The 20,230-nt window shown below is 42.0% G+C and overlaps 1 protein-coding gene across 1 annotated transcript in view; it reads right to left on the bottom strand.

Moving 5' to 3' along the window:
* LOC134284294 (patronin-like) overlaps positions 1–20,230 on the bottom strand; it is a 57,042-nt gene that overhangs the window by 12,115 nt on the left and 24,697 nt on the right. The window contains exons 6-7 of the mRNA XM_062843091.1: positions 12,186–12,380; positions 11,494–11,776 (exon numbers count right to left, since the gene is read on the bottom strand). Coding sequence (XP_062699075.1) covers positions 11,494–11,776; positions 12,186–12,380 — 478 coding nt within the window. The remainder of the gene's footprint in view (positions 1–11,493; positions 11,777–12,185; positions 12,381–20,230) is intronic.

Raw genomic sequence — 20,230 nt, 5'->3', positions numbered from 1 at the left:
AAAATAATCAATAATCCTATGATAACTACCAATGTATCAAATGAAAGGTTTCAATCTATGTTTTGAAGGAAACATGCAGAAATCAAGCTAATACTTGATTTTTGCATTGAAAGTGGCACTAGCCAAAATAGTTCTAGTCAGTTTTCAGCCATATTCCCAACTTTGATTTCTATTTTGGCCAATCACGTGTAGGGTAGAAGCTTCAGTTTTGGCCAGCCCGGAGTTTTGGCCATAGTGCGGTATTCAGCCTGTTACGATCTAAATCGGTATAAATTTATTTTTTTACTAGTAGATTCTAATATAATATGATGATTACAGATGTAAAAACCATACATTTTGATTAAAAACTGGAAGAAAAAAATTATTTTCCTTAAAAAATCAGCTCCCATATATCTATTTTGACCAGGGTGCTTTGGCCACTCCCATAAGAAATACACGTGATTGGCCAAAATAGAAACCAAAGCTGAGAATATGACCAAAACTGCGACAATGCTTCTATTTTGGCCAGTGCCACTTGTAATACAAAAATCAAGTATTTGAATGATTTCTGTATTTTTCTAATAAAGTATAGATCGAAGCCTTTCATTCAACACTTTGGTAGTGTTCAGGACCGGGTAAATGCTAGGGCCTTTTTCATTTTTTGCTAATGCAGAATCCACTTTGCAACTAGTTCGACAAATGTCAAATTAAAGTAGTGTAGGTTCGGCAAACCTCACCAACACATAGCCCGAGTCAGCTGTTCAATATAGCAGAAATTAAATCGCCACAAGCTGAAAATAAAGTTAGTTATCGCCCACCTATCAAGCTGCAAGGTTGCAATTTGTGCCGAGTAAAAAGTAATTCGGAATAAAAATTGAAATTTAGTTCTTTCAATAAAGTTATTGTGTTCGAGTCTAAGAAGTGGAGTTCTAAGTGTTTAAAGTGACGAGAAGAAGCTCCATCGCCTATTCCCATCGATCTGCTGCAGCTGAGGTGGTAGTTTGATGACCGGTTCCCGTTGATGGTGAGTCGCTACGCCGAAGTAGGGTCCCTCCCGAGGCCACGTCCTGCCACTCCCGAGCCATTGCCTCAACATAAAACTGGTGCCGTGACCAGGAGTGTGGCAATTCCGTCCGTGAAGACGTCTCCGACCGTTTTCGCTTTCCGTCCGCGGGACCACGCTGCCCGCTGGATTCGCCATCTTCGACGCCACGCACAGAACAAAAGCGATTGTTCCGTCCGTATTGTGGAGCCTTCTCGACGCCATAGTAGCCATCCGGCTATTGAATATACCGCCATCATTGCCAAGCCTGAATAGGGACAAAGAGAACCTATTGTGATCCCTAGTGACGCCATCCAACATCGTGGTATCATCCGACCTGGTGCCCCGAGTTCCTGGATCCGTTCCTGCTTTTTTGATAAATTCAAGGCCTGTTGAGATCAGGCAGAAGGTAATTGCCTGTCCAACAATATCCCTCGCTATTTGCTGGTGCTTTTTAGATCTTTTTGCTTCGCATGTGCATGCCGATTCGGTGCTGATCTTCATCAACGGTGAAAGTGGACGTTCGCCATCGCCTAGCTACGCCATCGCACCGAGCTACGAAGAATTCCGTGCCTGTGTCTCCTAATCCTACGAACCCATACCGGGTGTGGCCATCTAGTGTGCTTGCCTCGAATCCAACGCCAGCGTGTACAGCAGTGAAGCTTGTGACTGACTGTGCATGCCGAATCCTTCCTGTGAGTTTCCCGAAGTGTCGACCTTACGCTCTGGTGGACAGCCCGACGACCACGCCGTGGTCCGTAGTGCCAATCGACGGCCTGTTTATACGTTGCATGCTGTGTTCCTGCGGATTGAAATTGTACAAGGCATATTGACTGCCTTGGTCAGGTGAGCACCTTTCCAAGTGTTTTATTTCCTGTGCGCCAGTGCTTCCTGGTCTTTTTGTTCGTCAGGTTCTTCGTCCCACGTCAAACCATCCGCAGCATGGCCGACGAACGCCGAAAGCAGATTTTGGCCTCCCGTCGCACTACCCTACTCGCCTCGCTAGGACGTGCTGAGCAGTTTATGGCGCAGTACCAGGAGGAACGGGACAAGCTCGAGGTCGAATTGCGGTTGGAGAATTTGGACGTGATTTGGCAGGGGTTGGAGGACGTGCAGGCCGAGTTAGAGGAAATGGAGGAAGGTAACGAAGGCATGGTGAGGAATCTGTCCTATCGCTCTAACTTTGAACCGTTGCTCTTTAAAATAAAAGCTTTCCTACGCTCTAAACTTCCTGCTCCTATTAATGTGAACGGAAATCTTCCTCCACCCACTACCACCGGGGCTCCTTCCACTCTAAAGGGTCTGAAACTGCCTACTATCTCGTTGCCTGAATTCTCGGGGGACTACAAAGACTGGCTAGCCTTTCACGACACGTTTCTGGCACTAATACACACAAACACGGATGTGGCGGACATCCAAAAATTCCATTATCTAAGGGCTGCTATCAAAGGTGAAGCAGCTCAACTAATTGAGTCAATTGGGATTAGCGCGGCAAATTATCCATTGGCTTGGGACGCTCTCGTCAGCCGTTACGCAAATGAGTACCTCCTACGAAAACGCCACCTCCAAGCACTGTTGGACTGTCCGAAGATGAAGAGAGAGTCTGCATCCGCCTTGCATGCCATAGTTGATGACTTCGAGCGGCATGTGAAAATATTAGGTCAGCTGGGCGAACCTGTGGATAGCTGGAGTACCATGCTGGAGCACATCCTTTGTACGCGATTGCATGATGATACCCTGAAGGCCTGGGAGGATTATGCGTCCACTCTGAATGCTGTTACGTACAAACACCTCGTTGAATTCCTCCATCGTCGTATGCGAGTCCTCGAATCGATCTCGGTTAACCAGCACCATCAGTCCGTCACTCCACAGCCACAAACTTCGTTTCCCAGAAAGCCATTTCCGATCAAGGTTTCTTCTCACGCAGCTGTCGAAGGTTCGTCGATGAAATGCTACGCCTGTGATCAACGCCATCCTCTGATAAAGTGCTACAAGTTCGAGAAGTTTCCAATTGCCGAAAAGATGAGTCTCCTCAATTCCAAACGACTTTGTCTCAACTGCTTCCGCAACGACCATCTCGCTCGGAATTGTGCCTCTAAGTACAGTTGCAAGGTTTGTCAAAAGCGTCACCACTCCCTGATCCACGCTGCCTACTCTGAGAGTTCCAATCGTCCCAATGTTGAACCATCGTCGTCAGGTGCTTCCAAGTCTTCCGTGCAAACCAACGTAGCCACTTCGGGTCCAGCTGAACTGCTGTCAGCGTCCACGTTGTCCAAGCCAGAAGAGAGCGTATGCAGTATTCCAATGCAAGGTTGTGGTAGAAACGTCTTTATGTTGACAGTGGTTCTCAAGGTCGTCGACTGCTATGGTCAAGAGCATTTGGCACGTGCTCTATTGGATTGTGCATCCCAGCCGAACATAATCTCCGAGAACATGGCGCAGATCCTACGATTGCAACGCAGCAAAGTGAACGTTTTGATTCATGGAGTTGGAGAAAAGCCTCAGCACGCTCGCAATGCTGTCCGAACGCAGATTCGCTCACGAAAGGAAGATTTCGCTCTCGACGTTGATTTCCTGGTCCTTAAAAGCGTCATCCCTAAACTTCCTGCCCAAGACGTGCCCATCGCAGATTGGAACCTGCCCCAAGACTTGTTCTATGCTGATCCAAACTTCAACCTGAGCTCCGGTATTGACATGATCATCGGGAATGAACACTTCTTCTCATGCTTCAAGTCTGCCGCCAGAATTCACTTGTCCGATTCCCTACCACTGCTGGTAGACAGCGCCTTCGGTTGGATAGTATCTGGTGCCGTCAATACCCCCAAGAACCGCCAAGAAGCATCCGCTTGCTCCATCACCACCATGTCCTTGGTATCGCTCGAAGAAAGTTTGGAACGTTTCTGGGAGATAGAGGAACTTCCGACCAGATCTGCTTATTCGATGGACGAGAAGAAATGCGAAGACCTCTATGCGTCAACAGTCAGTCGGAACCCTGAAGGACGATACATAGTACGACTACCACGGAAACAAAATTTTGATGAGCTTATTGGAGAATCGAGAGCTACAGCACTGCGTCGTTTCGAGCTCCTCGAGCGCCGACTGCACCGAGATTCCCAGTTGAAAGAGGAGTACCATAAGTTCATGCGAGAGTATTTGGAGTTAGGCCATATGCGATTGGTGTCCGACGAGGAGGTTGAAGGATCAAACCAATGTTTCCTTCCGCATCACCCAGTGCTAAAGGAGGCCAGCACGACAACAAAGGTCCGCGTCGTCTTTGATGCCTCCGCCAAGACGTCCTCCGGTCACTCGCTGAACGAAGCATTACTCGTAGGGCCGGTAGTGCAGGACGATATTCACGCCATTTGCCTTCGCTTCCGAACCTTCCCAGTAGCCGTGGTGAGTGATGTAGCGAAAATGTACCGCCAAGTTTTGCACCATCCAGACGACACACCGTTCCAACAAATCCTGTTTCGCTTCCATGATGCTGACCCAGTCCAAACCTACCGCCTTCTGACTGTAACGTACGGCATGGCACCCTCTTCCTTCCTAGCAACGCGTACATTAGTTCAACTGGCCGACGATGAAGGAGATGCGTACCCTCTGGGAGGACCAGCAGTCAAAAAAGGATTTTATGTTGACGACTTTATTGGTGGTGCACAGTCGATTCCTGAAGCCATCCAGCTGAGGACCGAATTGGGAGAACTGATGGCGAAGGGCGGATTCTGTCTGAGGAAGTGGACCTCCAACAAGCTTGAAGTTCTACAAGGACTGGAGCCTGACCAAATCGGGACTCAATCCGCAATACAATTCGGCAAGGATGAAACCATCAAGGCTTTGGGGATTTGTTGGGAACCCGAGGCAGACATCTTCCGAGTTGAAACCGCATTACGACCTAGCCATGGACCGATCACGAAGAGAACCATTCTGTCCGGCATATCCCAGCTGTTCGATCCCCTGGGTATAGTATCACCCGTTGTCATCCGTGCAAAAATGTTGATGCAGCTCCTATGGGTGCAACCTTGTGGCTGGGACGACGCCGTTTCGGAATCGATTGCCGACAAATGGAACAGCTACGCCAAGCAATTACCGAAGCTCTCTGATTTCCACGTACCACGCTACGCTCTCCTCCCGAACGCTACAATCCAGCTCCACACCTTCTCTGATGCGTCTGAAGCAGCCTACGGCGCATGCACGTACGCCCGATCCGTTGATTCCCAGGGCAACGTAGCCGTCCACCTACTAGCGTCAAAATCACGTGTCGCCCCACTGAAGCGTATTAGCCTTCCGCGGCTCGAACTATGTGCCGCCGACCTTGCAACGAAACTGCATACGAAAATCAGCGAGGCACTCCAGATCGACATTTCCGCTTCCTATTTTTGGAGTGACTCCACCGTTACGCTCCAATGGATTCGCGCTCCTCCCAACAATTGGAAAACGTTTGTGGCCAACCGCGTTTCCGCCATCCAATCAGCTACCCACGGAGCACATTGGAACCATGTAGCTGGAAAGCAGAACCCCGCCGACCACGTATCTCGAGGTATGGAAATCGACGAGTTCATCCAATGCGAAGAATGGAAACATGGACCAAAATGGCTTTCGCTACCAGAAAAGCAATGGCCATGTGAGCAAGTGCCAGAATACCCAGATGATGGAAAGGAACGTAGAAAGGTCGTCGTGGCAGTAACCAGAAGCGAAGCACTCGTCAACCCATACTTCGCCTCATTCTCCTCGCATTCCGCAATGCTCCGCATTACCGCATACTGCCTACGATTTGTCCGCTACTGTCGTGAAAAACGCCGTACACTTCCCTCCTGTGATCCGCTTCCCAACAACGCACTTTCGCAAGAGGAACTCGCCGCTAGTCAGTCGATACTCATCAAGTTGACCCAGGCCGACGGTTTCAAAGAGGAGTTGAAGCACCTACGCAGTGGCAATGCAGTTTCAAAAAAGTCGCCGATCCGCCGTCTAAGCCCCATACTAGACCCTGAAGGCATAATTAGAGTGGGAGGGAGATTAAATTTGTTAGAGCAACCCTACATTACCAAGCACCCTGTCCTCCTACCAAATCCTCACCCCTACACACGCCTTCTCGCCAAGCAATACCATCTTCAACTAATCCATGGTGGCGGCCGCCTTACACTAGCCGCTATGCGCGAAAAATTCTGGCCTATTCGAGGACGAAGGCTAATCCAGGGCGTAATACATGCCTGCTTCCGCTGCAACCGAGCGAGTCCCGTTCCAGCAACACAGCAGCTTGGCCAGCTCCCAATCCACCGCATTCGACCGAGCCGTCCGTTCAGCATCACCGGAGTCGACTTCGCTGGACCTGTTTATCTTCGGGCAATCCACAAAAGAGCACAACCAACGAAGGCCTACATCTGCATCTTTGTGTGCTTCAGCACGAAGGCTGTCCACATCGAACTGGTTGGGGACCTATCGACACCCGCGTTCCTGGCAGCGTTCCGGAGATTCGTGTCCCGCAGAGGTCGACCATCCGATGTCTATTCCGACAACGGGAAAAATTTTGAAGGCGCAAAAAATGAGCTGGAGGAAATCCATCGTCTGCTGCAGGAAAACACCGACGACATCCACACCTTTTGCGCCAACGAATCCATCAATTGGCACCTGTGTCCACCAAAGGCGCCTCACTTCGGTGGATTATGGGAGGCAGCCGTTAAGGTTGCCAAAACACATCTGTATCGCCAGCTGGGGAACTCTCGCCTGACCTTCGAGGAGATGACGACGCTGCTGACCCAAATCGAAGCAGCAATGAACAGCCGACCACTGGTGCCCCTTTCTGAGGATCCGAACGACCTGGCGTGTCTAACTCCTGCACACTTTCTAATTGGATCAACGATGCACGCAGTTCCCGAGCCGGATCTCACGAAAGTTTCCCTCAGCATGCTCGACCGTCTCCAAGCGACACAACGAGCATATCAACAGTTTTGGCACCATTGGCGAAGCGAATATTTGCAAGAGCTGCAACTATGCACCAAAAACAACAAGCCGAACGACGCTTTTCTTCCCGGCCGACTCGTAATCCTCGTCGATGAACAGCAGCATCCGGTGAAGTGGCCACTTGCTCGAATCGTCAATATTCATCCCGGCAACGATCAGCTTACGCGGGTGGTGACCTTGAAAACTTCCCGTGGTATCATCAAGCGGCCGATCACAAAAATTTGTCTGCTTCCTTCCTACAACGATGCCGAATGCGTTCCTGGAGTCAGCGAATGAACGAATTGATGCCAGAGCCAACTACGATGACAGCATCACCGAGATCAACCGACCGAGGAGAAACGTCAAGACGAAAGAGAAATTAGATGAAAGTTAGTTCTATTTAGTTAAGGTACTTCCACACTTTGTTTATCTTTCTTTTCTCTTTTATTGTATGAGTTTAGTAACGGGTAGATGTTGTATGAAATATTGTATATTGAATTGGTTGAAATTTTGAATTTCAAGGTGGCGGCGATGTTCAGGACCGGGTAAATGCTAGGGCCTTTTTCATTTTTTGCTAATGCAGAATCCACTTTGCAACTAGTTCGACAAATGTCAAATTAAAGTAGTGTAGGTTCGGCAAACCTCACCAACACATAGCCCGAGTCAGCTGTTCAATATAGCAGAAATTAAATCGCCACAAGCTGAAAATAAAGTTAGTTATCGCCCACCTATCAAGCTGCAAGGTTGCAATTTGTGCCGAGTAAAAAGTAATTCGGAATAAAAATTGAAATTTAGTTCTTTCAATAAAGTTATTGTGTTCGAGTCTAAGAAGTGGAGTTCTAAGTGTTTAAAGTGACGAGAAGAAGCTCCATCGCCTATTCCCATCGATCTGCTGCAGCTGAGGTGGTAGTTTGATGACCGGTTCCCGTTGATGGTGAGTCGCTACGCCGAAGTAGGGTCCCTCCCGAGGCCACGTCCTGCCACTCCCGAGCCATTGCCTCAACAGGTAGTTTTCATTGGATTATTGGTTATTTTTATAAAAAATGATTTCCCTTAGACTGGCCAAAACCGGTGCCCGCACCCTATTTCTTATGGGAGTGGCCAAAATAGAAGCACCCAGCCAAAATATAAAAAAAAATGAAAAAAAAAGATACGGACCCAGAAACTCTACAGACTGAACGAAACTTAACACTAGAAAATGGACACAAGGATCATGCACCAGTGGATACGGAGAAGAAACTATTCTCACGAAAAATTTCATCGCCCGGAGCGGGAATCGAACCCTCACCCCATAGCATGGTGCGATTAGAAACTTGGTGACCCTAACCGCACGGCTACGAGGCTCCACGCCTCGTAAGAAACTCGCGGAGAAATATTGGAAATGAGAAATCCATGTGAAATCTGGCAAGACGTTGGAGAACTCTAGGGAGGACTTCGAATGAAATCCTGAGAAAAACTGGGCGTTTCGTAAAAAAAATCTGAGAGTAATCCAAGGGAGAAGTAATAAGGAAAATCAAGGAAGAACACTGGTAACCTTTTAGATAAATCCCATGATAAACTACGAAAAAAATCCCGCGAAGAAATTCAAACGAAATGTCGGAAAACTCTCTGGAAGAAGTGCCTGGAAGAACTTCTGCAAAAATCTCGCAAAAAATCCGAGAGAAACTGTTGAAAAGCGATCCCGGAAAATCAATGAAAGAAATTTCAGATGAAACTTTGCAATATCTCCGGGAGGAATCCAGCGAGAAACTCTGGAAGCATATTGGGAAAACCTCTGGAAGAAACCCCTGAGAGGTACTCCAGCAGAGACCCCGTGAAAAATCCTGCAGAAATCGTGGGAGAAATACTAGTAGAAATCCCAGGAAGAACACCGAAAAATCTTGAAAGGAGCAAATACGTAAAAAACCTCTGGATGGACTACTGGGAAAACTGGAGAAAGTCAGAAAAAAAAACTCTGGCAAACCTTTGGGACAAATTCAAGGAAGAACTCTCGGGAAGATTTTTTGAAAAACTGCGAAAGAATTAAAAGGAAGAATTGGGGTAGAAATACGAGGAGGAATCTCCGCAGGAATTCAAAATAGAATCATGACTAGATTTCCGAAATCTCAACATTGCTACACCACCAGTACGAAGAAAAAGACATCCAAGTTCCGTTTCAACACTGTGTAAGGAACTCAAAGGTATATGGTCAGTTGGGTTACTTATTGGACTGTTGTATGTTTTTTGATTGTTTTTTTAGAGTGTTTGGTTGTCATTTCTTTTAGAAGAAAAAAATCGGTGGAAATGTCAAAAATCAAACGAACGAAACAATTTCGCAAAAGCATATTCTAAGAACTCTTTATTACACCAACAAACCTAACCTCAAAACGACTGTCAATTCACAGGTCATTTTGACAGATGTAACATGAGCATGAAAAGGACGGCAACAAGTTCGATAAAGTAGAATATATGATCCGTCTTTTTCATGCATGTGTGTAGACTGTCAAAATGACCTGAGAAGTGTCAAACATTTTCATGGCTAGCTTTGTTGGTGTAATGAAGAACTCAGAGATTTAGTAAAAAGAAATCTTGAGCATTTCTTACTTAATTTTTGTGGATATTTTTGCATAGTTCCCCCCTGAAAAAAAAACTACCCCGTAACGTGGGTAGATCACCTTAGAATGGTGCGTTGCGGTGTAAGATCTACTAAATCAAATTTTGATCTTGATATTTACCGTATTTTTAAATATTCCTAGATCAAAGTTTGATGCTCTTTTCCTTGTGTTTTGTAGTATTTGTGTTTCAATGTACTGCTAATTAACATTTTATTTCAGCAGGATTCAGGTAAATGTATCGTACGATATAAATAATATTTTTAAAATATGCAACTGTGGCGAGCGTATCACTAATATGTAGCTTATTTGACGTACGATGTTAATATTATTTTATATTTCAGATTATCAACCGAAGAATCTAGTAATTCAACCAAATGCGAACAAGATGACGAGGATGAATTGGGCAAGACAACTGATTCGAAGCAGTCTAACAATGGTGTGCCTGAACGTTAACCAAGCGTATCCTTCGGAGTTTACCCTTCCACTAACAACACCCAAATTCCCGTGACACCTAGGCCTGAGAGATCGTAGAGTTGTCTACATTTTTCATAGGTGTCCAAAACTAACCATCCTTTCCCATTCCTCAGCAGTCGCAAGGACGTGGCCAGGACAGTGCTCGACCATTGGAGGATTGCGTCAGTCTTGTCTAAGAGTCAGAGATTAGTCCCAAATCTTTGTGCTTTGGTTCAAACGGGAAGGAGGCAACCCTCATAACAGCGGTCTAGGACTGTACCACCTACGAATTTGTGCGACTCGCTTAATGCTAATGCTAATGCTAATGCTAGTTCCCCCCTGAAAAAAAAAACTGGAAGAAACAGGTATTTTTTTTATTTAACGAGTAGACAGTGTCTACTAGACACTCTGAAGTATATTCATTGCCGTATACACCGGCGAAGAGAAAGATCCAGAGAGGCATATGCTGCTGAACTATCGTTTCTCACTATCATAAATAAATTTGATTGCTCATGCTCCCACTTGCTTCTGAAGCATGTTAGCCTAACTGGAAGCATTTTCTCATTTTATCGGTTTTTGATTTTTTATTAAATAACGAAGCAATATTTTCAAAATCGGTTTTCGTGCACATGTAGAGTATGGATCAAGGTATCTTCTGATTTTTTTTGAGGTGGAAAACGTTTTCCATTTTTGCAGAAATCATTTTTTTGTGAAATTTTGTTCAAAAATGGTTACTGCAATAACGAAAAACATTTTCCACTACAAAAAAAAATCAGAAGATACCTTGATCCATACTCTACATATCCCTTTCGTGACGGAGCTCAAAAAAGTGAAATTTCCATACAAATTGCTCAAATTTGGCTCTCCAGAACTCTCAGACTTTTTAACATATCAACATTTTTTCTTTGGCAATCGCTAGAACTACTCCTTGTCTTACGATTCCTAGCTTTGTTCACCTAGATAAATCGAAAATTAAAAATTTGCGACAGATAAAACTTTTTCATGTTTTACAATTTTTGCTCACTTTTTGTTTAACTTGTTGTGGTCAATTTCACACACAACATATAAGCAAAAGTTTGTTTGCACACATGCAAGTATAAGTAATGGCTCAATTATCAAAACAAATTACATCAGGTAAACCAAAGACGAAACAGTTAAAAAAATTACACAAAACTGTTATTGCTCAACAGCACAATTGTGCTGATTCGTCACGAAAGGGATATGCACGAAAACCGATTTTGAAAATAATGCTTCGTTATTTAACAAAAAATCAAAAACCAAAAAGTGAGGAAATGCTTCCAGTTTCGCCTTAAGTAGCTCATTGCTGAAAAGCGCCATTCAAAGAGGAAAAATGCTTGTGGAAAAATGCCTCACTTTTCAAGCACTGCTGGACCAAGTACGGATAGAAATACTCCTCCTGCAGCAGTAGTTGGAAAGTTGACCAATGACCCTATAAATAATAATTTTAAAACAAGAATCGCTACTTACTTGAAGAACTTATCGAACATCACATCGTCGACCTGGCTCGGTCCCGTTCCGTACAGTTTGATGATCTGCTCGTTCTCCGGCCAGTAGCCGTACAGCGCCCGGAACTGGCAGCCCGCGTCCCGGAACAACACCAGGAAGTGTTTCGCCTCCGATCGGGCAATTTTCTCCAGCACCTTCTGTTTGGCCTCGCGGTTCACCGCCCCGGGGAAGACACAGTACTCGACGGCATTCAGGATGATGCCCCGGTTCGACTTGGTCGCCGGTTGTTTGTAGAGTTTCGGACCTGCGGGGGGAATGAATGGGAGGGATAAGTTAGACTAGGGATTCATAGTAAGTGAAATAAAAATGGCACCACTTTGTTTCTAATTTTTTTTTTTCTAGATTTATTAAATGCCGACGTTTCGAAAGTCTATTTATTCTTTTTCAAGGAAAACCAAACGACTATTCTTGAGTCACTTATTTTCGTAGCATAAAACGATGAAAATATAATTCATAATGAAAAGTCTTTTCTAAACTGCAGAATGGTGCCATTTTGATTTCGCTGAGTGTTCTCAATTCTTATTGCATTAGTAATTGGCATTAATTGGGATATCAAACGCAACTTAAATCATTCAATAAAAGGTATGACGCATTTTAGCCTCTATAACTGAACAATGGGGCCACAGTAGGTATGAAACTCGAGCGATACAAACCATTGTAGTCCATCATGGAGCTGGCGGTGGAAGAGATATCACTGGATCCATCGTCGAAGCCGCGCCGTTTGGTGATCAGACCCGGCGGTAGCGAACCGGGGCCCGACGGCGATGGTAGATGACGACTCGAGGGTCCCATGCCGGGCGACGGCGCACGTCTCGGCGGCGTCGCACGTCCCAGACCGGAGTCGGAATCTGGTCGGATCGATGGTGTTAGGTGGCCAGGTGCGCGGGCAACATACACATAGTAGGCGGGGCAAAATCCACAATCGGCGGTTGATTAGTAGGCGTTGATTGCGCGGGGTACCCGTTTGTTTTGTGATTGTGTGTGTTTTTTGTGTATTCGGTTTCAAGACAGTAGTATTCAGTGCGGTTTAATTGGGCAACAAACGGCGTAACAATGTGGCACAGCGGGGTAAATGGGGCACGCGCAAAATGCAGCAATGATGGTATCGTATGTTGTGGGGATGGATGAAGAGAAAAGATTCGAGAGAAAAGGAATGATTTAATATCGAGCTGGAATTGTCGAAGGCTGCACAGAGCAGGAGATTGTTTGTTGAACATACATTTTCGAGATTTTAGAATTCAGAATCAAGACAATTTTGTGGGTTAGGATTAGTGACCGATTCAGAGAATTGTCAGACCGAAGATATAGGGACCAATCAAGTTAACTTTTTACATAATTTCCGCTACCGTTAGATGATTTATGAACAACATAAAAACAATAAACCAAACATCAAACAATAAACATAAAAACGTTAGTACAAGCATAACAAAACAATGCAACAGTTTAAGAAAAAATAAATACTTGTGATGGCAATAATTATAATGAATGCGAATGAAAACAGATCAATAACCAAAACATAAAGAAGTACTGCAAACCCAAATCCACATGAAATAATAACCAGAGTAGAACTTTATTAAATAACACTTATTCCCCTCACCAATCGATATTGTAAAGATGTATGTGTAGTATAGATTTCTTACTCAAAGTCATAATAAACATGTAAATAGAAGTATATTGAGTAGTAGTATTGAACCGAACCACAAAAGGTTTCATCTGGTGTTAGTGTAACTGTGTGAGAAAGCTTGTTTATAAAGTGCTCAACTATCCATCTACATTATTTCATATTTGTTGGTGTATCCTTAAAAAAACACTACTCCTACCGTTCACATTGTCGTAGAATGAAACTGTTTTTCGACGTAGGTTTCTATTTCCTACATTTGGTCTACGCTTAACTAAACTACTACCGATCAGCAGATACTCGTATGCATCCGTAAACGATTTCTGTACATTTTGGTATGATCTGCGGTTTGGAGTGCCGGTGCCAAATGTACAATTGATGAACATATTTGTAGGACTACTTTCGTCTTCACGATCATCAGATACGGTCTGTGTGGCAACTGATCGATGAGACACCATCGTTGGAGATTTCCGGAAGTCTACAGTGGGTAGGTGCTGCCTTAGGTTAACGATGCGACAGCGTTGACAGTACCATAATGGAAACTGCCGGTTCTTGTGCGGATTACTTATTCCAACGGGAAGACTTATTCTATAACGCGAGTTTCTAACAAAACCTGAACCTGAACTATTTTCAAACGGGATCTCTGAATGATTACTAATGGTGCTAACGGATGCACACGCGACACACAACATGCTCTTCGAAGATGTACTGTTGCAATTTAGTCGGGCTTGACAGCGCATAACGATCTTACACATACCGGTGAGATTTAGTAATAAAGTGCCAATTCGAATAATTAGCATCACCTACTGGAGCATTATAAATAGACAATCATTTATGAGGATTTCAGCTCATTTATAGTTTATGAAGAATTTTAAATGATGCAATGAGTTTCGGAATATCACAGGTATGTCGTCATAGGGCAACAAACGCTGGTGCCCTTTATCAGTCTTGTTGCTGATCATTCCGCATTAGAAATAGCGATCAATATCATCTATCTGCTGCTATTCTATACGAAAATATTTATCAAAAATGCACTGATTCTGGTTGTCTGTAAAACGGATTTTGATTTTATGACGCAAGCACTCACACAAGTTGACTGGGATTTTCTTGACACGTGTTCTTGCGTTGATGAGGCTCTTAACAAACTTACTCATACAATGAATCAGATAATTGCAGATCATATTCCTCCAACTCCCAAGCCTATATGGGGTAGAGCGCATTTGCGGCAGTTAAAACGGTTAAGGTTCAAAACACTTCGGAAAAAAAGCGAAAACAAGAATACATTTACTGAACGAGTTTTTGCTCTGACTAGCAATCATTATCGCACCAACAACCAGTATCTCTACAAACGCTACACAAGACGCATTGTGGGCTTCGTAGCCGTGCGGTTAGATGTGTCAGTCGTCCAGCCGTTTCGTAAGTATCGGAGTGTGAGTTCGACTTCCCCTCCAGTCGGTGAAAACTTTTCGCAAACGGAAAACTCAAGCATAACTTTTCAATCCGACATAACTCGATAATGTAAACAAATCCGGGTTTTCAGCTGCAAGTATGATTTATAAAGCAAATTAATGAATCCACATCAACGTTTGATCATTTATTGCTTTATTTGTTTAACTAAGCATATTCTTCGAAACGACGTAAGGTACCCCACGCATACCAGGAACCTACATATTATCGAACTTGCATGAACCTAAAATCTTTTTCCATAGGGTTTCAGCTTATGGTCTTACCTTTCAGAAAAGCCTTTGTTCAAAATATTCTATCGGTAAAAATTGAAATAAATCAAGTTTGATGATTTTCTATCAAATGAGGTATATTCAGAGCATAATTTTGTTGATCATTCCGAACTGCAAACAACAAGGCATCGTGCGTGACCTGTCACATACCCGATGGTCTCTTCTTAGTTTTATAAACATTATATTCACTTGTCATTTCTCCGGCCTCTGTGTTATATGATAATCCCAAGGGGGTCTGCCGTGGTTAATTTGCTCATTTTTTTTTTATTTTGTGGGCTTCGTGGTCATGCGGTTAGTGGAGTTAAACGTTTAGGTGTATATGTAGTAAGTCATGGAGTAATACTCTGAAGAAACTTTTCGTGAAACGAAAAATTCCTAACTAGCTTCAGTGTGTTGTCTGTTATATGGTGGTTATATGGTGGTATTCAGTCTGTTCAGCGTCTGGCAGAAGACGGTGTGAAATGCCAAAAAAAGAGTTAAGGTTCGTGCAAGTTTGATAATACTTAGGTTTCTGGTATGCGTTTCTTTACGTTTTGGCAATGTTTCTTGTCATCTTCAAAGGAAAAATCTTTGTTCGTTCTGTGTCTGTTGAACTAATTAAATGATTTGTTGAAAGAGTTTGTTGACTGCTTAGCCGAACACTCAAACTGCCAGTTATACGATACGTTTATCAAAGCCTCCTCCAGAATCCCAATGTTAAGTACGTGGCGATTTACAATTTCGGATTTCGGCTTAGGCAATCTTTGGTTTTAGCGTTGATTGTTTCTTATCTTCGCCGACGTTTCGGTCCTCGGATCGGACCTTCTTCAGGGCTTGATAATAATCAACTGGTCAATTTATAAAAGCTTTTTAATAAAAATGGCCACAGCATGTTGAAACCCCATATTGGGATTTCATATTGTGTGACACCTTGATTCTATTTCGCACCATGATCATATATTACACCATCATTGTAGTCACCTAAACACCCCCCTCCCCTAGGCAAGATCCCTGCACACGCTCGAGCAAGGACTTCCTCCGCCAAAAATGTGTAGATGAAGCACTTTGGCTCGGCGTCCTTCACTAGTACGAGTACGTCTGATGTAGCCCGCGCCAGCTCTCAGATACATGAGCTTAGCATATCGCCTGCAAGATCTCCAAGTACTCAGTAGCAAAAAAACCGAGCCGTATTTTCCTCCCAAAATCCGTCAAGTTCAATCTTTTGTAACTTTGGCAATTATCAATATTTTTGACTGAAAATTGCACCGCTTCATCATCAGTTTATATTGACAATCTATGGGGTAGAAGCTTCAGTTTTGGCCAGCCCAGAGTTTTGGCCATAGTGCGGTATTCAGCCTGTTGCGATTTAAATCGGCATAAATTTATTTTTTACTAGTAGATTCTAATATAATATGATTAAAATCTGGAAGAAAAAAATAATTTTCCTTAAAAAATCAGCTCCTATATATCTAATTTGGCCAGGGTGCTTCTAATTTGGCCACTCCCATAAGAAATACACGTGATTGGCCAAAATAGAAACCAAAGCTGAGAATATGGCCAAAACTGCGGCAATGCTTCTATTTTGGCAGTGCCACTTTTAATACAAAAATCAAGTATTAGCTTAATTTCTGCATTTTTCTAATAAAGTATAGATCGAAACCTTTCATTTGGCACATTGGTAGTTTTACTGGATTATTGGTTATTTTTATAAAAATGATTCCCCTTAGACTGGCCAAAACCGGTGCCCGCACCCTGGTCAAAATTTCAAATTAATAGACATTTCATATTTTGAATTGTGATAAGTTATGTGAAAAAAATTACTATTGAAGAAATCCGTATTTTAGTGAAAAATTGAAGTAGCTTTATGAAAATTTCACTGCAGCGTCATAGGATCCAATTTTCATCCAGTGTACCTTATTGTAAGCAAGTTGGTGGGCATCACTTGGTAACGAATTGTAATATATAGTAACGCGTGTAACATCACTTGATTGCTTACAGTAAAGTTTTTACAGTAGTCAACATTTGAAATTCATACACAAAACTTAAGTTGACAATTATAGATAATTGTCTATTCATTGACATATGTTTGTAACAGATTACGCGTAACCACCACTAACCGCATGACCACGAAGCCCACAAAATAGAAAAAAATGAACTAATTAACCACGGAAGACCCCCTTGGGCTGATCATAAAACACAGATGCCGGAGAAATGACAAGTGTAGTAAAACTAAGAAGAGACCATCGGGTATGTGACAGGTCACGCACGATGCCTTGTTGTTTGCAATTCGGAATGATCAACAAAATTATGCTCTGAATGTACCTCATTTGATAGAAAATCTTCGAACTTGATTTATTTCAATTTTTACCGATAGAATATTTTGAACAAAGGCTTTTCTGAATGGTAAGACTATAAGCTGAAACCCTATGGAAAAAGATTTTAGGTTCATGCAAGTTCGATAATATGTAGGTTCCTGGTATGCGTGTACCCCGGGGCAAGTGAGACCTATAGCTAGTATTTTTATTATTATTTATTTTTAAGACTAACATTCTTCATGGAAAGCATAGGTATCACACCTACGGATACTTTGAATACAAACAATGTTATTGTTTCAACCATAAAGAGACCATATACATTATTGTTGTTCATATGTAATTTTCAATTCACTAGGTGAGATTGACGTGCTCTACTACATTCGTCGTTTAAAAATAAATTTGTCATTATACAAATACTTTTTCGGTTTCAGGATAGTATTTGGAGTTCTTGCAAATGATTTCAAGCGAAAAAGCTGTATTTTATTTTTATTTATTACCTTTAGTTTACTGCTCTCACTTGCCCCAGTGCATTTCGCTATCTGGGGTAAGTAGGTTCTATGAGAATAGACAAACACAATTATATGGGGTCATCTCGCCTTGTCCAGCCTAAGATGAGATTAGCACGAAAGTCAATAAAAATTTACGCGTTAAGTAATCTACTGTTGAATTATACTTTATTACCTCTATTTAGATAATGAAATTCTTGTTAAAAATGGTAAAACCTTGGGTAAAACGAAAAAAAAAATCAGAAGCGTGTATTTTTTATGTATTTCTCTAAATATCTTCCATTATTTTTTCACTTAACGCTGCATAATGAATTCTTTTCAGCATTCAGGAACCGTCCATAAAAAATTAAGATAGGGAAATGACCTTTTCAAAATTCATGATTTAAAAAAAAACATTATTTAATGATCGTAATATTATGTAAGGGAGAAGATATTACTGAAAATCTCGAAACCCCAGATTTACTTTTGGCGAGATTCATCAACTATTTAATATAGAGACCAAGTTTCGAAATCTTTTGTCTCTTCACTTTACGGCGCTTTTTGTATAAAAAAATCAATTTATTTTGCATGAGCTGCTAGAGTTGATTCAAGTATTTTTTTCCTCAGCGATTTTTTATGTGTTACGTAATTCATGCACGATACCATAAACCTCTTCTTATTTTAATCTCTAAAGATAGTCATTCACATAAGAGATTTATGATTTATGTTACCTTATTTGTTGCAACTTATATTAAGCCCTTTGAACAAAAACTCTGAATAGGTCCCACTTGCCCCGTGAATCGCAGTAAATGAGGATCTGCTAAACTTTTCATTATATGCATAATATACGGAATTTTAAAATTTTTAAACAGTTTTAATGCACGTTAATAAGTACAAATATACCAACAACGTCTTTTGGGTTCATTGGCATTATTAAAAAAAAAATGTGTTCTGAAATTTTTGGCATGACAAAACCAAATTGGCATTTTTTTAGGTCCCACTTGCCCCGGGATACCTTATCTAACTTTTTTAATCTTTACAACTTTGCTGATAGATACACCGTTTTAATATATGAGAAAACCAAACAACGTATCTAGCCAAAATCTAAAGTAACAGATACACCAAACTGGCACCATACAAAAGCGACGTATCTGGCATGACGTATCTGTAACCAACCTGGTGTATGTGTATTTTTGTCAAAATTCATTGTGAAAATGATATGGAATGAGTAGGTTTTGTTGCTTACCTAGTGTATGTTATATCCCTGGTGATGTAAAGCACGAAAAAACTTATGAAAAGTCATTTTATATAAAAACTATTTTAGTGAGATGGTCGTCAAAATTGACCATGAATTTACTCAGATCAGTGAGTTTTGAAAAATTATGCTTGAACTCTCCGCTGGACCACTGGTTTTTGTGTGTTATCCGTTATCACTTGTTAGAAATCGGTTCAGTATGTGTAACCTCTGATTGAAATTTAAGATGTTGTAGTGGCTTTTTATACAGTATAGCAGTGCTTTCCAAACTGTGCGCCGCGGCGCCCTGGTGCGCCATGATGCTTTCTCAGGTGCGCCGCAGTCTCTTGAGCAGAAGTAAAACGAACGAACTATGATATGCCTATATCAATTTATTACGTAGAATCTCCTTTTTTATTACGTCGCCTTATTCAAAACGCATTGTTACTTGTTTAGTAGAACAAGTGTCGCTTCATGGCGTTCTTCCAAAAATTTTCAAGTTTTTGAATGTTCAATGGAATTTCTGATATCCTCTTCAAACATATCGATTTTAACCAAATTTTTAAAATTTCCAAAGATCCGAGAACTTGTGTTAAGATTCTGGACATGTTATTTGAATTTTGTATGCTTCAGGTCATTTCAGGATTTTAAAAATAGCTTGTTATTCGAAGTAAATATTTCAAAACACTTATTTATATAGTTTTTTTTTCAGAATAGTTCAGAAGTAGTTTGTTAGTCGTTCTGAGGTTCTAAATAACCTCTTTATATAAATATCTAAGCATGCCTAAATTTGCTTCACTACTTAAAATCTCCTAAAGTTTTGTATTGCAATTCCGAAAAAAAAATGCTGTTTGTAAAAGGGCAAATCAACCGGATGTCTCAAAATATTGCAACAGATTTCAGGTTGAATTATAAGGAATCAGTTATTTGTTTCAGATTTACATCTGAAGTTTCTTTTTTCATATTTGTATATTTTGTTATCGTTGTAATCAATATGACTTTTGTAGTCCTACCAATTGTAATGCAATCATTAAGCAACTTTATTTTATTATTTTTTTCAAATAAAGGCATTCTGGGAAACTACAATTTCTCTGAAATCTTAGAAAACATGATACTTGTGATCATTCTGCGAATGGAGTGGCGTGAGAAAAGTCGGAGTCGTATATCGAGGTGAGAAATCTCGACTCGAATGAGGTGACTCTCCATTTGATTTACACGGCGAGTCACTCGAGTCATTCGAGACGGGATTCGTCATCTCGATATACGACTCCGAATTTTCTCACGTCACTCCATTCGCAGAATGAGCACATCTGAAAGTAATTTGGAAATTG

Source organism: Aedes albopictus, chromosome 3 (assembly GCF_035046485.1).
Source record: "Aedes albopictus strain Foshan chromosome 3, AalbF5, whole genome shotgun sequence".
NCBI classification, from domain to species: domain Eukaryota; kingdom Metazoa; phylum Arthropoda; class Insecta; order Diptera; family Culicidae; genus Aedes; species Aedes albopictus.
Note: the sequence above shows the minus strand (reverse complement) of the source record. Positions and strands in the feature narration are given on the sequence as shown.